The following is a 15711-nucleotide window of genomic DNA, read 5'->3' on the forward strand; positions in this document are numbered from 1 at the left end:
GCTCCCCAACACAGGATGTCATGTCACGTCAGATTATGATATGTACTGCAGTCTAAGACATTAAGCAGCAACAACCGTCTCTAGCTAGCTGGAGTAAATCATTGTATTTTTGTCAGCATGTATCTTTTTAGGTTTCATACTAGCCTATATTCTCACAACATTGTATTGTTTGAATGGGCCTTTTAAGATGACCTACCTTTTCAAAAGATGGCAGTGTTTACATGCAGCCCAATTCAGATTTATTTAGTTTTGTGGGCCGTAGAGCAAAATGGAGAACACCCTCCTGTTCGTGAGAGTCTCATACTTCCATATTAGTTTGTAGGCGACACCGTTCGGACACTACAGATGTTTTTGTGAGAAGACATGTTCAGGATGTCATGGTCTGACCAACACCGCTGTAGCTCGGGCCACCTTTCACCACAGATGCGAAGCCTTGACAAAGGTGGATGGGCTGGATTGAGACGCAGCCCGTGGGATTCTTTTATTATGTTACTTAGCTGGACGCACAGGATTTAATCCCTTCTCACAACATTGTTGATTTGTTATAATACTGTAGGTCTTTTTAGGGACTGTCTTTTTGGAGGTTATGTCTTTTCACACCATGTTGTTTTGTTTGAATGTGTCTGTTTCAGGTTACCTTCTGACGAGGCAGGAAGGACAAGCTGGCTCCCCAGAGAAGCCTCTGTCAGATCTGGGTCGCTTATCCTACCTGGCATATTGGAAAAGTGTCATGGTGGAGTACCTCTATAAGCAGCCAGATAAACACATCAGCGTTAAAGGAATAAGCAGGGCCACTGGGATGTGTCCGCATGATATCGCCGCTACTCTCCAGCATCTCTGCATGATTGACAGGCAGGACGGCAGGTCAGTCCTAACTCTCACACTCGCTGTGTGTGTGTGTGTGCGTACCCTGTCTGACTCAGACTTATTCAGGCCACTGGGTATTTTTAACATGTTAGCCATTAATGCAGCAGAATATTGGCAGAAGTAAGTCAGGTTAAGGAAACAGACAGACAGAACAGCCTGCTGCTATTCCAGCCTGAGAATCCTCCGTTTCAGCTTTATTAACTTACGTAACGCCATGGGTCATGTGGATTCACTCTACAACAGCTGGTCTTTTTCTTATTGGTTTACTGTAAAAGTACTTTGACAGTACTTACTGACAATTGCTAACTTAAAAAGGGCTTTATAAAAACATTTGGTTGTTTAGTTTATTTGTTTATGATTGGCTCTTTAGATTGTAATGATCAGAATGGGTTGATTTGATTCGTTTCTGATTTCTCTCTAGGTTCGTAGTGATCAGAAGATATCGATTGATGTTCTGTTTTATTAACTACAAACGCTACATGTGTTTCATGTCACATCATACGTGAATATGTTGAGAGCTGGTGCTTTTTGTCATAGTTTTTGATTGCTTCTCTCCAGGTTTGTGGTAATCAGAATAGATTGATTGATCTTATTGGTTATTGATCTCTAGGTTTGTGGTAATCAGAATAGATTGATTGATCTTATTGGTTATTGATCTCCAGGTTTGTGGTAATCAGAATAGATTAATTGTTCTTATTGGTTATTGATCTCTAGGTTTGTGGTAATCAGAATAGATTGATTGATCTTATTGGTTATTGATCTCCAGGTTTGTGGTAATCAGAATAGATTGATCTTATTGGTTATTGATCTCCAGGTTTGTGGTAATCAGAATAGATTGATCTTATTGGTTATTGATCTCCAGGTTTGTGGTAATCAGAATAGATTGATTGATCTTATTGGTTATTGATCTCTAGGTTTGTGGTAATCAGAATAGATTGATTGATCTTATTGCTTATTGATCTCTAGGTGTGGTAATCAGAATAGATTGATTGATCTTATTGGTTATTGATCTCTAGGTTTGTGGTAATCAGAATAGATTGATTGTTCTTATTGGTTATTGATCTCTAGGTTTGTGGTAATCAGAATAGATTGATTGTTCTTATTGGTTATTGATCTCTAGGTTTGTGGTAATCAGAATAGATTGATCTCGTTGATGATGTTTCTTGGTTTGATTTGACTGATTTTGATGTTTCTTATTGCTCTTCTTTAGGTTTGTGGTGATTCGAAGAGAGCGGTTGATCCAGAGGCACATGGAGAAGCTGCGAGCCAGCCCCAGGCTGAACCAGGTGGACCCTGACGCACTGCACTGGACCCCCAGCCCCAGGCTGAACCAGGTGGACCCTGACGCACTGCACTGGACCCCCAGCCCCAGGCTGAACCAGGTGGACCCTGACGCACTGCACTGGACCCCCGCAGTGGCCCTCAACGCTGTCCTGTCTGAGGAGGAGAGAGAGGTCGAGATGGATGTAAGTCTTGCATGCGCGCACACACACAGTGTTTTTCAACTCTGGACCTGACTCTGTTCAATTTGGAGTCTAATCATGGCGTTAAGTCTGTAGTCTAGACCGTTATTAGGTTAATCGTGTTGTTCAGTTTGGAGTCTAGACCGTTATTAGGTTAATCATGGTGTTATTAGATAAATCATGGTGTTCAGTCTGTAGTCTAGACCGTTATTAGGTTAATCGTGTTGTTCAGTTTGGAGTCTAGACCGTTATTAGGTTAATCATGGTGTTATTAGATAAATCATGGTGTTCAGTCTGTAGTCTAGACCGTTATTAGGTTAATCATGGTGTTATTAGATAAATCATGATGTTCAGTCTGTAGTCTAGACCGTTATTAGGTTAATCATGGTGTTCAGTCTGGAGTCTAGACCGTGATTAGGTTAATCATGGTGTTATTAGATAAATCGTGGTGTTCAGTCTGGAGTCTAGACCATTATTAGGTTAATCATGGTGTTATTAGATAAATCATGGTGTTCAGTCTGGAGTCTAGACCGTTATTAGGTTAATCATGGTGTTCAGTTTGGAGTCTAGACCGTGATTAGGTTAATCATGGTGTTATTAGATAAATCGTGGTGTTCAGTCTGGAGTCTAGACCATTAATAGGTTAATCATGGTGTTCAGTCTGGAGTCTAGACCGTTATTAGGTTAATCATGGTGTTTAGTCTGGAGTATAGTCCGTGATTAGGTTAATCAGGTTTGTTCGTGCTGGGCTGGAGGAAAAGCCTACACACTCGGTACATTAGCTCTCCAGGACCCCTGCATTAGTTGGAGCCCCCTACGTTAGTACTAAAGACTTGTGTTTGTATGCCTCCACATCAGCTAACGCGATGCATGATCATTCATCATCCCACAGTCTGTTAAAGGTGTTTGATATAGTTTGAGTTCGAACCAAGGCCGTTAATGAGCTTAGCATGTTCACTGTCACTAGGCATTTAATGTGGTGCAAAATTGCCCCAAATCAGTTCACTATATCAATACATAATGAATAGTGCTAAATATTCCATGACATGCAATCAAATGGAATTGCTTAACAGCAAATGCTTCCTCTGCTCTGACACTCAAACATTATCAAGAGAACCTGTGGTGATGCATTTGTCATGATGTTAATTCAAATCGTGTGTGTCTATTTCCCCATTAGCCTTTTCATTGTGATGTTAAGCTAGCTGCCTGTGTTTCCCAGAGACAATAACAGTGTCTGTCTCTCTGTGTGTAAATTCCAGGCTGAGTGACTGATGTGCCTCTCTGTGTGTTAATTACAGGCTGAGCGACTGAAGGAGCAGGCTAGTTGGGAGAATGAAGAGAGAGCGGTGTCCTATCTGATGACTAGCATACATCACCCTCGTCCTCCCACTAAGGTCTACAGTAAGAACCCCTTCAGAACATATGAGCGTCGCCCCACAACCGCTGGAGACCAAAGACTGCACGACTCTGAGGAATGTAGTGATGACGAAGATGAGGATGATTCTGATGGATCGCCGCCCATCCTAACGAAAGCCCATGCTATGTTTGGTGTCAAGAGAAAGGTGAGAGCTGGAAATTAGTTATTTGACACATTTCCTCATTGCAGGGTGAGGTGGCTGCAGTGTGATTGGCTGGTTATAGTGTTTACATAGGAATGGAAAAAGAAGGGAGTTCAATTGAATGTTATCTAATAGTTTCAGAATTAGATTGTTTTCCATCATTATATAATGCAACTTGGTATCTGAAGATGTGTTGTCTACCAACTAAGATGTGTTAAATGTTCTTGGCTGCAATGAAAGATTCACTCAATTCTCTAGATTATGTTCAATAATCCTCCGTACAGTACAACAAACAGTTGTGATTTCTCTGGTGCTTTGGAGGCTGTTGTGTAGCAGGCAGGCCAACTGAACCTTGTTCTATTGTCAGTGGTCATGGTTAAGGCAGACAGACTGAACCTTGTTCTATTGTCAGTGGTTAAGGCAGACAGACTGAACCTTGTTCTATTGTCAGTGGTCATGGTTAAGGCAGACAGACTGAACCTTGTTCTATTGTCAGTGGTCATGGTTAAGGCAGACAGACTGAACCTTGTTCTATTGTCAGTGGTCATGGTTAAGGCAGACAGACTGAACCTTGTTCGATTGTCAGTGGTCATGGTTAATTTAAATTCTTCCATGGTTTTCACATCTGTGTTGTCGATAGGCCACTGCTCCCTCGTGGTGAAGATGATATTACAACAGATTGTGGTCTAGAAGTTAGGAACCCGCTCTATTTCACACAGCAGTAATATGTCCTCTAGATAAGACTGCCTGCTGATGGTTGTTGCAGATAATTAGTGAATTTGTTACAGGATTGCTTTCATAGTCCTCACTGGGTTTAATCACTACGACAAAAAGAAAGTGACATCCTTGTAATACCCACTCAGTGAAAAACTGGAGCGTATGTAGAATGTGGTCTGAGTTAACTCTGCCTGTCTCATTTGTGGTTCTCTAAACCAGTCAGCCTTCATCTGTGGGAAAGAGTTGCTCAAGCGTTCGAGGCTCACATTGTGTGGTTTGAGCATTTTACATTCAGAACAAAAGTTTACAATGAGGCCCGGTCCTCCCTGCAGACATTTAACCAGAGCCTTGAGTGTCTCTCTCTGTAGCTATTAAACTGCAGAAAGAGTTTAGAGAGGAAGTATTATGTTTATTTTAACCTTTTTTCCCCCCATCTGTTTTGTCTGTCTTGGAGAGCAGTTGTGCTCAGAAATGGAAAGGAAGTTTAGTCCAGGACTAAGCTTAATCTGTGTCCGAGAAAACGTCCCTAAAGTTTAACATTTGATCTGTGTTTGTGTTCCAGAGAGAGAGAGCTGAGAGAGCTGTCATGCTCAAGAAGAGAGGTCGCAAGAGAAGAAGGATTAATAGCAGTGTGACGACAGAGACCATCTCAGAGACGACGGAGGTTCTGAACGAACCGTTTGACAACTCTGAGGACGAGAGGCCCATGCCCCTGCTGGAGAGAACCTGCGGGGTGGGCGAGATGGAGGAGGAGGAGGGGCTGAGGAAACCAGTGAAGAGACGCAGAGGTCGTCCGCGGCTGGAGAAAAACATGGACAGAGACAATCGTGAACACTGGAATGAAGGTAACTAAATCCTTCAGATGTTTTTAAGAAGCTGTATTTTAAGTTGTAAGTTATAACTGACAGCATACAGCCCTTTAAATCTTAACATCACAACACCAATTTGCTCAAATCACTGATGATCTTTTCTTTCTTCTAGTAGCCGGTGTCCTGTCAAAGAAACCGGGCAGGCCTCGAGCGGTTAAGCGCAAGAAGGGCTGGCCCAAAGGAGTGAAAAGGGGGCCTCCAAAATGGCGTCTGAAGAAGGAGAGGAAGATGGGCTTCAAGCTGAACCTGTACACTCCCCCCGAGACGCCACTGGAGGCCGAGGAGCCCCACATCCAGGCCGAGGAGCCCAAGGAGGAGCCGGAGGACCAGGACAAGGCCTCGACCATCACGGAGGAGGAGTCAGAGCCCGGCAGAGACTTGGCCGGTCGGGACACAGATATGGACAAGCGCCTGCCCTCAGAGCCCCACAGTCCCATGGAGGAAGAGAGTCCTAGTAAACTGAGCTCCCCTGGGGTATCTCCTGTGGCTTCTCCCATGGCCTCTTCTCCAGTAGCCTCCCCTATGGCCTCTAGAGCTAGCTCCCCTGTCTTCTCTCCTGTTGGCTCCGCTATGTGTTCTCCCGTCAGATCCCCCATCCGTGACGAGCCACCGGAGGAGGACCCACAAGACAGTGAGCACGGGAACTCTCAAGCTCCTTCTCCATCCAAACAGCTGGACCACAGCACTGAAAGATCAGCCGAGGATGATGAAGACGAAGAGGCCACTCACCTGGACGCGGACGATGAAGACGAGAGTCGCATCGAGTCGACTGCAGAGCCAGAGAAAGAGGAGCGGAAGCAAGAGCCAGAGCCTTGTCAGGAGCCTCCTGAAGCGGAGTCCTGCACCACCCTGACTTTTTTACATCCAAATGACAACAATAAGGATTCTGGACGACGTCAGGAGGGGTCTGAAGGGATGGCCTATTGGCGCGAGGAGGAGGGGCCGGCCAACACTGGAGACGAGAGAAGAGACGGTATCCAGGAACAGGCACCAACCGCAGTAGCAGCAGTAGACTCTGATCACCCCGTTGACTCCGAGTCAGAGGAGAGTAGCAGTCAGGAGGCTCGACGCCAGCCCCAGCAGACAGAAAGGGATAGAGAGAGGCTTGTTGCTCTGAATCCTTCTGCTGTGCTGAGAGACCGAGAGGAGGACCGAGAGGAGGACCGAGAGGAGGACCGAGAGGAGGACCGAGAGACGGCCCAGGCCGTGCAGAGCCTCACCCAGGAGACAGAGCGCGACACAGAGACACCGCAGGACAGCTCCAGCTCGGTGTTCCACCAGGAGGCGAGCCACAGCCTGCAGACCCACCCCATGGTCCCCCATAGCCCCCCTCACACCCTAACCTCGCTGGACGAAGGCTGCCCCCAGTCGGACCACAGCAGCCCCCTGTCCTCGGCCCACTCCCACCCCAGCCAGTCGGTGCGCTCTGTCAGCAGCCCGGCGTTGTCCATCCTGGAGAGTAGCAGAGGCAGCAGCAGTGGAGGTAGTGGCGCAGGAGGAGGTTACACCCAGATCAGCCCTGACCACGGCTCCAGCAGCGGAGCCTCCATCTCAGTCCCCTCCTCCCTCCACAACATGGAGACCAGCCCCATGATGGACGTGCCGTCGGTGTCGGACCACTCGTCCCAGCAGGTGGTGGACAGCGGCTTCAGCGACCTGGGCTCCATCGAGAGCACCACAGAGAACTATGAGAACCCCAGCTCTTACGACTCCACGCTGGGGGGCAGCATCTGTGGCGGGGCCGGGGGTCCGGGTGGACCTGGGGGCCCCCCTCAGAACAGCTGTTCCTACGGCCCCCTCCCCCCCAGCGGCCTGGTGCAGAGCAGCTGTGCCGTCAGCCAGCAAATGGGGGGCGTCAACCCTGGAAGCTGTGGCATGATTCAGCAGAATACCCTAAGCTCCCCGCAGCACTGCAACGTCAAGTCACCACAGGGCTGTGTGGTGGTGGTAGAGAGACCACCGAGTAATGGTCAACACAGTCAGAGGACTCAGCACAGTCAACACAGCCAGCACAGTCACAGTCAAACAATCACACACAATCCCCATGGCCATACTAGGCACACTATCACTCCACACAATCAGCATCCGCAACATAATCAGCCTCACAGCGCTCCACACAATCAACACAGCCAGATAACGCAACACAACCCACACACACACCCTACACACAGTCAGCCACATGGTGTACATCACAATCAACACAGCCTTCACAATCAACACAGCCTTCACAATCAACACGGTCAACACAGCCTTCACAATGAACACGGTCAACACAGCCTTCACAATCAACACAGTCAACACAGCCTTCACAATCAACACAGCCACAGTCAGCAACAGGCCATGACACAGTGCGGCATGCCTACCAACTTCACGGCGCCCATTCAGCTAGCTGACATCCCTGAGTCAGGCAACCCCAACCTGAGCAACATCTATGAGAGGATGAACCAGGAGGGCTATGGCAGCGGTCATTACTCCCAGCCCTCAGCCACCTTCAGCCTGGCCAAACTGCAGCAGCTAACCAACACCCTCATAGACCACCCTCACTCTCTGCCTTTTAACCACTCTGCCTCCCACTCCCACCCTATCACATCCTATGCAAACAGTACCTCCCTGTCATCACACTCGCAGCACTCTGGCCTGGTGTCTCTGTCCCAGTCCCCCCACCCCGGCCACTCTCGCCCCCATGGGGTCTCTCCTCACCCCGGTGGCCCCCAGGTCCAGGTGCAGGCCACCATGACCCCCCCTCTGACCTCCTCCCACCCCCTCAGTTCCCCACAGATGATGCTGCAGCGCAACGCCATGGGCATCCCCAACATCCCTACCTCCCAGTGGACTCTACAGGCTCAGATGGCCCCCGGGGGACCCAAGGGCCCCACACACATTGCCATGCGCTCCAAGTCAGCGGCCTCTGGTCTCTCCTCCCACCCCCACCACCAGCAGCAGATGTACAGCCACACCCGCGGGCCCCTTCAGACAGTCACCATGCAGGCCCCCTCATCCCGGACGCTGGCAGCCATGCCAAGGGGCATGAACATGGGCACGGTCAACATCATGCCGGCCCCTGGCAATCCCTACAACCATGCTGTTAGTGTCAACTCCATGAACATGCCCTCTGCCTCCATCAACCACGCCATGAACGGCTACCACGTCACAACCCAGGGGCCAACCATGATGGCGGCCAACGGTGGTTACCACAGCAACCAGATGTCGGGCCACCAGATGACGGCGGCCTACATGAACCAGTCGCCCGGGGCCCAGTATGCCTCTATGCAGATGGGCATGATGGGAACACAGCCATACCCCCAGCAACCCATGCAGGCTCCGCCGCACAGCAACATGTACTCTTCAGCTGGTCAGCACGGATACATGACCAACACTGGACCCATGTCCAAGCAGACACTCAAAGGGCCTTTCATCAGACGGTAACCCATGGTTACTGACCTAACGGTTAAAGAAACCGTAACTAATGACAAACAAACTGAATCAATCTGACTGGATGTTTAAATCACACAAATGTGCATTATTATTACTATGAGTCCTAGATGCACAAATTTGGCCTTTTTTTGTTTGTTGATAATGTTTGTTTGTTTTCATTTAGTTTATAGTTACTTAAAAACCAGCACTTGGAAAGAATGCAAAAAGTTTCATCAACAAGCAAACGTTTTACAACAAGCTCCTATCTATGTCAAAGTATTTTTGTTCCTAACAGATTTGTGTTCTTTTAGGTTCTAAGCCTTACGTCATGAAGATAAAAATGTATTTAATTAGTATTAGTCTCCCTGGTCACTCCTTAGGGTAGAGGGGGGAGGAGACTGGGAAGAGATTTCATCACCGGGAGTGAGTGTAGTTATGTAGCAGCCTCAAACTAAGCCATCTAATGTGCCTGCTACAAACAGACTTAAACAAGTGGATATTCCTAGAACCTGTTCAGTGTACCTGTCTAACAGTGCTGACGATTAGTTTGTACTATACTCATGCCTTTGTATATTTAAATTATTGTACTTATTTTGTAAAGCATGCTTCGGTCTCCAGTCTCCGTTAGTAACAGTGCATTGAGTAGTACTGTACAAGTGTTGTGCTTAATAGCAAGCCATTCTAAATATATTTTGGCCTTTATTAGGTTCCCCCTCTCACAGGGCGGGGGAGAAAGATGAAACTATATTTTGTTAATTCTAATAATGTAAAAAAGTGTAAACTTCTTTAGTCCTGTTCTTCTGTATGTTTGAGAGGTTTCATTGCTATGTATGTATAATTCTGAAGTCTTTTGTAACAGATGTCCTTCCTTGAGGCAGCTTTCTGTTTTATAACACAGAAGACTGATTTCTGTCAAGATAACTAAGCATATCTCAGTGTTTGTACCCTGACTCTGATTCTAAAACATTTCAAAGAGGTGTACCAATGTCGAAATGTGGCGGAATTTAAAAAAAACAACTAAATGATTGATGATTATTATTAATAATAAAGAAATATACATTTAGTCCAAAGTCGATATTTTACATAAAGCCTTTAAAAAGTAACGTTTTCATTCCATCTGTAGATTTTTTTTCTATCTTTATAAAATGTTGGATTTATATTTTACAAAATGGATAAGACTAGAGGATGTGACTAGACCAAACTAAGCTAACGGATTGCATGTAAAAAGCAACTTGTGTTTTTGTCTATATTGCTCTTTTGTAGCCTTTCTACCTGTACAGAATGGCTGGTAGGGTGAGAGCCAGGTCTCCCACTGTAAATGTGCACAAACGAGCAGTCCTTTGTTGATGCCATTCTCCTTTGTCAGTCACTTAAAAATGGTGTACATTTTAGCATAAAATAAATTAGGATTGACCATGCACACAATTTTACTCCACTGATTTAACTCCATTGACAATTGACTTCAGATTAATTGGGAGATTTGAAGTTCAAAATGTTCAACGACAGACTTCTAAGCCAAGGCAATGTCTTATTTATAATACTTGAGCATTTAGTTTAAAGGGGCAATCTGCAGTTGATGCATACATTTTTTCACTGTGTGATGTACAGTGGGGAGAACAAGTATTTGATACACTGCCGATTTTGCAGATTTTCCTACTTACAAAGCATGTAGAGGTCTGTAATTTTTATCATAGGTACACTTCAACTGTGAGAGACGGAATCTAAAACAAAAATCCCGAAAATCACATTGTATGATTTTTAAGTAATTCATTTGCATTTTATTGCATGACATAAGTATTTGATACATCAGAAAAGCAGAACTTAATATTTGGTACAGAAACCTTTGTTTGCAATTACAGAGATCAAACGTTTCCTGTAGTTCTTGACCAGGTTTGCACACACTGCAGCAGGGATTTTGGCCCACTCCTCCATACAGACCTTCTCCAGATCCTTCAGGTTTCGGGGCTGTCGCTGGGCAATACGGACTTTCAGCTCCCTCCAAAGATTTTCTATTGGGTTCAGGTCTGGAGACTGGCTAGGCCACTCCAGGACCTTGAGATACTTCTTACGGAGCCACTCCTTAGTTGCCCTGGCTGTGTGTTTCGGGTCGTTGTCATGCTGGAAGACCCAGCCACGACCCATCATCAATGCTCTTACTGAGGGAAGGAGGTTGTTGGCTAAGATCTCGCAATACATGGCCCCATCCATCCTCCCCTTAATACGGTGCAGTCGTCCTGTCCCCTTTGCAGAAAAGCATCCCCAAAGAATGATGTTTCCACCTCCATGCTTCACGGTTGGGATGGTGTTCTTGGGGTTGTACTCATCCTTCTTCTTCCTCCAAACACGGCGAGTGGAGTTTAGACCAAAAAGCTCTATTTTTGAATCATCAGACCACATGACCTTCTCCCATTCCTCCTCTGGATCATCCAGATGGTCATTGGCAAACTTCAGACGGGCCTGGACATGCGCCTGCTTGAGCAGGGGGACCTTGTGTGCGCTGCAGGATTTTAATCCATGACGGCGTAGTGTGTTACTAATGGTTTTCTTTGAGACTGTGGTCCCAGCTCTCTTCAGGTCATTGACCAGGTCCTGCCGTGTAGTTCTGGGCTGATCCCTCACCTTCCTCATGATCATTGATGCCCCACGAGGTGAGATCTTGCATGGAGCCCCAGACCGAGGGTGATTGACCATCATCTTGAACTTCTTCTATTTTCTTCTATTTTCTAATAATTGCGCCAACAGTTGTTGCCTTCTCACCAAGCTGCTTGCCTATTGTCCTGTAGCCCATCCCAGCCTTGTGCAGGTCTACAATTTTATCCCTGATGTCCTTACACAGCTCTCTGGTCTTGGCCATTGTGGAGAGGTTGGAGTCTGTTTGATTGAGTGTGTGGACAGGTGTCTTTTATACAGGTAACGAGTTCAAACAGGTGCAGTTAATACAGGTAATGAGTGGAGAACAGCAGGGCTTCTTAAAGAAAAACTAACAGATCTGTGAGAGCCGGAATTCTTACTGGTTGGTAGGTGATCAAATACTTATGTCATGCAATAAAATGCAAATTAATTACTTAAAAATCATACAATGTGATTTTCTGGATTTTTGTTTTAGATTCCGTCTCTCACAGTTGAAGTGTACCTATGATAAAAATTACAGACCTCTACATGCTTTGTAAGTAGGAAAATCGGCAAAATCGGCAGTGTATCAAATACTTGTTCTCCCCACTGTATAGCCATGGATTATTGAATAATATAACTGAAATGCCTCATGACCTTAGTTGTACCCAATTACAACCCAAAATTATAAGCATATTTTACTCCAAATGTTTGTAAAAAAAAAAAAAAAAAAAAAAAAAAATCAATGTGAACACTGCTTCAAAACATGGTTAAAACTCATTCTGATTTCATGGATGGTCTGTCAGTATACATGTATGGATACAAGATCTTCATCTGACACTGCTTCTCACAGCAGGAAAATAATCCTGCAGCAACAGGAAATGTGAATTATGTGGATTATAATTAATGGACATTTTTGTTGAGGTTGATACATTTTTTGGTTAGGGAAAATCAAGTCTGAAATGTTAAAGTGGAAATTACTGACTTTAGATGCCTTTACAATTTGCATTTCCTGCTTCGCAGGAAAATTATTTACGACAAAGTGATCAAATTTAGATAGCAGCTCTGTAGCTCTTGTCTATGAATTTCAGTGTTCAAATTTCTCGAGCCCATTCCCTTAGCGGTTTACCAAAACAAGTGGCGGAAGTGTTGCTTTGTTATTGCTTTATTGTTTGAACTCTGGATTTCCACTTTAACTCTTTTAAATTTGAAGTACAATTGGAGTACAGTATTTTTGAAGTACTAGGAAACCTACTTGTTTGACAATTTTTTTCACTGTACACATTTCTTGTGGAACCAAATGATCTAAATTAAATACATTTCCCTTTTCTCAGGGTGCATCGATCACATTTGATCCTTCTATTCATCCTCCTCTCTTTCCTTGTCCTTTTCTTCTCCTCCTTTTCCCTTGTCAGTCGTCACTCCGTCCCTCTGTTCTAAGAGGTAAGTGTCCAGCTGCCTGAGCTGTTTCAGGAAGCCCCAGTTGGGGATGATACGCCTGCGTCGCTTCACGTGGTCCACGGCGTCCACCACCGTCATGTTCTTACAGATCATCAGGTAGGCCAGGAACAGGGTGGCTGACCGACTTCTCCCCATCACACAGTGCACCAGCAGCTTATCTAATGGAAATGCATAGAAAAACATGACTGGAAGGAGGTGTTTGTTATTAGAATAGAATGGAACGGTACCCCCTGTATAATTACTTTAATGAATAAGCATTAATAACTTAAATTTTGTCAACATTTATAAACATTTTAAAGCATTTGTGTCAATGCTTTCTAAAGCATTTATAAGCACTTATAATTGCTTATTCATTTAAGTTGTATTAAAATGTCACTCAAACTAAGACTAACTTACTCTCAGGTATGTTGAGTGTTTGGTCGATGAACTGGGCTGCAGAAAAGAAGTACTGGCTAAGGTCAAAGGTTGGAGTATCCTCCGCCACGACCCCATAGTAGACCACGTCCATGTCGCTGTAGTACTCCGCACCCGTGTCCACATTATTCCACGTCCCCTCTGCTGCGTTCAGGATGTGGGTCATGCCCAATTTCTTCAGGTTGTATTTGTCTTTGGCACTCTCTCTGTCAATGTAAGGATTTACTAACCTGAGTGCCAGTCAGTTTGTGCTATCATGCCAACTGTTTACAATGATCAAATGGAATTGGCAAAAGCACAAATAGATTGGGCGCCTGGCTAAGGATGCAGGGACCTGTACTGCAGGTAGGAGACAAAGGGTGTACTCAAACAGTTAATACATCAGGCAGTAGGTAACTTATAATTATGTATGCAATACTCAGAATACTGAACAGATATAACACTTAAGGTAAATAATATCCTGGCTGGCCATAGACAATATACTGTATGTAGGTCCTATATCTATGGTTTCTGGTCTCTTGCCAACTCCTTAGGGAAATGTCAAGCCAAACATTTGACATGAAAATGAGTGACAAGGAGTTGGCATTATAGAACAAACAGACTACTTTATGTTTAATTTGATCTCTTACAGAACACCGACTGCCTAACTTACTCATCTCCAATCCAGACGTTGGGCCAGACCTGGTTGATGTGAGTGTACTCCATGCAGTCATGGTTAAGGATCTTCTCCAGCTCATAGCCTCCAGGTGTAACGTATTCCACCACAGGTTCAGGTGGCTTCATCTTAGGAACAAACTTTTTCTTCACAGTCGCACACCTCTTGGAGCTGTGAGATGCCATGTTTATCACAATAGCTTCTTGCTTTCCCTTAAAAATATAAAATAACGTTTTGATTTGGAGCTATTTCCTTCCAACGTGCCACAAAGACAATGTCGTAAGACTGGTATCTATGGCACATTTTTGTTAATGTGCATTTTAGGCATTATTTAAATACCTAACATGCACTGGCAACAGTTAGAATTAGAATTCTGGTCAAAGAACAACATACCAAGAGATTTTAATTGAAGTCCTTTACTGTACTCCCTCAAAGTCAGCAAGTGTAGCCTTTTGTGTGTTTCCTGTTGTCAACAGTTGGAGGAAACAAATAGAACCCAATGCTCGAAGTTTAATTCTGGGAGCCTGACGAGAGTCGTCGGTCTGGAGCACAGATTGTATAACTGGACAGGCATCAAATTGAGAGGATATTTTTAGTGCTCTGACGTGCAAGCAAGGCCCCCTGACCTTAGCCTTAGCGGCTGAGTAACTTGCATGTAGGGAAAAACCTCCTCAGTCATAGTTTGCGTCCAGAATGGCATCCTATTGTGCTGTATTTTTTAACAAGAGCCCCCAGAGTCCCCAATGCAGGCTCTAGTCAAAAGTAGTGCACTATATAGCGAATAGGGTGCCATTTCAGATGCAAACATCTACTAAACAGAGCTGGGAACTTTAATCTCTGCTGCTGGCAGAAGGAAGCTGGGCTGTGCTTATCCTAACTTTGCCTTCGCCAAACGATATATCCCATATTCACTCGAGTGAACAGGGTATGCCAAGCGCCTGTTCAAGCATGATAATGAATCCTTGGAATTCTGTCAGTTAACATATCGCAGTCTTAAAGAGAGGGCCGTGGGATTTTGTGCGTCATTCTATAAGAAAGAGTAGGCCTATACTTAAATTCATATAGTCAAATAAATATGTAACTTTGATGGGTATTTATAGGAGGAAAGATCTTTGAAATATATCTGGTGATAAGATGGGGAAAGGATGGTAAAATAGTACAAGTCTTGAGTTCTCCGTTGTATGATGATATGCGTCATGCATGTTAGTTTGGCTGATCTTTTAAAGGCTCCTCAATGTGAGCCACAGAACAGAAGTCCAAAAGTAATGATTGCAGTGTGGAAAGGGGTTGAATGAATCCTTTTTACATGTCAAATTACAGTTTTACACCATCAAGCCCCTCTCTTCTCCCCTTCACATCTTAATGCTCTGGCATCATTCGCTCTGACAGTGAAATCATTAGACCTGTGATGTTTATTTTATTATGACAGCGAGCGTCTCTCCTCTACAGTGCGATGCTCTGGAGTGCAAGCATCTCTTAAGATGGCTCCATCTCTTTTCATCTTGTTTCATCTCTTTTATGAACCACTGTTGGCAAATTTGTGGTATAGTAAATTAACGCTCTTTAAGACGTCACATCTTACCAGCTTCGGTGGTAAATTTCACATTTTAACAACTTCAGTGATAGATTTAAGCAGTTTAGGAAAACATTTTGGAGGAAGGAAGTGACTGAATAAGTGTAAC

The 15711-nt window shown here is 44.8% G+C and overlaps 2 protein-coding genes across 9 annotated transcripts in view; one reads left to right on the top strand and one right to left on the bottom strand.

Moving 5' to 3' along the window:
• The window catches only part of kat6b (K(lysine) acetyltransferase 6B), a 44992-nt gene extending 34678 nt beyond the window's left edge, over positions 1-10314 (top strand). For 6 of the 7 annotated variants that reach the window (XM_071393902.1, XM_071393905.1, XM_071393906.1 and 3 more), the window contains exons 13-17: positions 633-864; positions 2078-2333; positions 3629-3892; positions 5169-5451; positions 5588-10314. In XM_071393902.1, coding sequence (XP_071250003.1) covers positions 633-864; positions 2078-2333; positions 3629-3892; positions 5169-5451; positions 5588-8901 — 4349 coding nt within the window. In that variant the 3' untranslated portion in view covers positions 8902-10314. The remainder of the gene's footprint in view (positions 1-632; positions 865-2077; positions 2334-3628; positions 3893-5168; positions 5452-5587) is intronic. The other variant, XM_071393904.1, reaches the window with a different exon arrangement.
• A 2334-nt stretch (positions 10315-12648) lies between these two features.
• Positions 12649-14639, bottom strand: LOC139571239 (dual specificity phosphatase 29-like). Of its 2 annotated transcripts, XM_071393909.1 has the most exons (4): positions 14423-14639; positions 14027-14241; positions 13357-13580; positions 12649-13118 (listed from the first exon to the last, which is right to left on the bottom strand). In XM_071393909.1, the coding sequence occupies exons 2-4, from the start codon at positions 14212-14214 to the stop codon at positions 12859-12861; spliced, it is 672 nt and encodes a 223-aa protein (XP_071250010.1). In that variant the 5' UTR covers positions 14215-14241; positions 14423-14639; the 3' UTR covers positions 12649-12858. The 2 variants fall into 2 exon arrangements, with proteins under 2 accessions (XP_071250010.1, XP_071250011.1); XM_071393910.1 differs by lacking the exon at positions 14423-14639 and having other exon boundaries at positions 14027-14360.
• Positions 14640-15711: the final 1072 nt, after the last annotated feature.

Source organism: Salvelinus alpinus, chromosome 3 (assembly GCF_045679555.1).
Source record: "Salvelinus alpinus chromosome 3, SLU_Salpinus.1, whole genome shotgun sequence".
Taxonomy (NCBI): domain Eukaryota; kingdom Metazoa; phylum Chordata; class Actinopteri; order Salmoniformes; family Salmonidae; genus Salvelinus; species Salvelinus alpinus.

Excerpts from the sequence above, each read along its gene's own strand:
- LOC139571239 (XM_071393909.1), bottom strand. The coding sequence starts at position 14,214 with ATGGCATCTCACAGCTCCAAGAGGTGTGCGACTGTGAAGAAAAAGTTT. Across the intron at positions 13,581-14,026 it reads AACGTCTGGATTGGAGATGA|AGAGAGTGCCAAAGACAAAT; the intron begins GTAAGTTAGGCA and ends TTACATTGACAG. Across the intron at positions 13,119-13,356 it reads AACACTCAACATACCTGAGA|ATAAGCTGCTGGTGCACTGT; the intron begins GTAAGTTAGTCT and ends CATTTCCATTAG.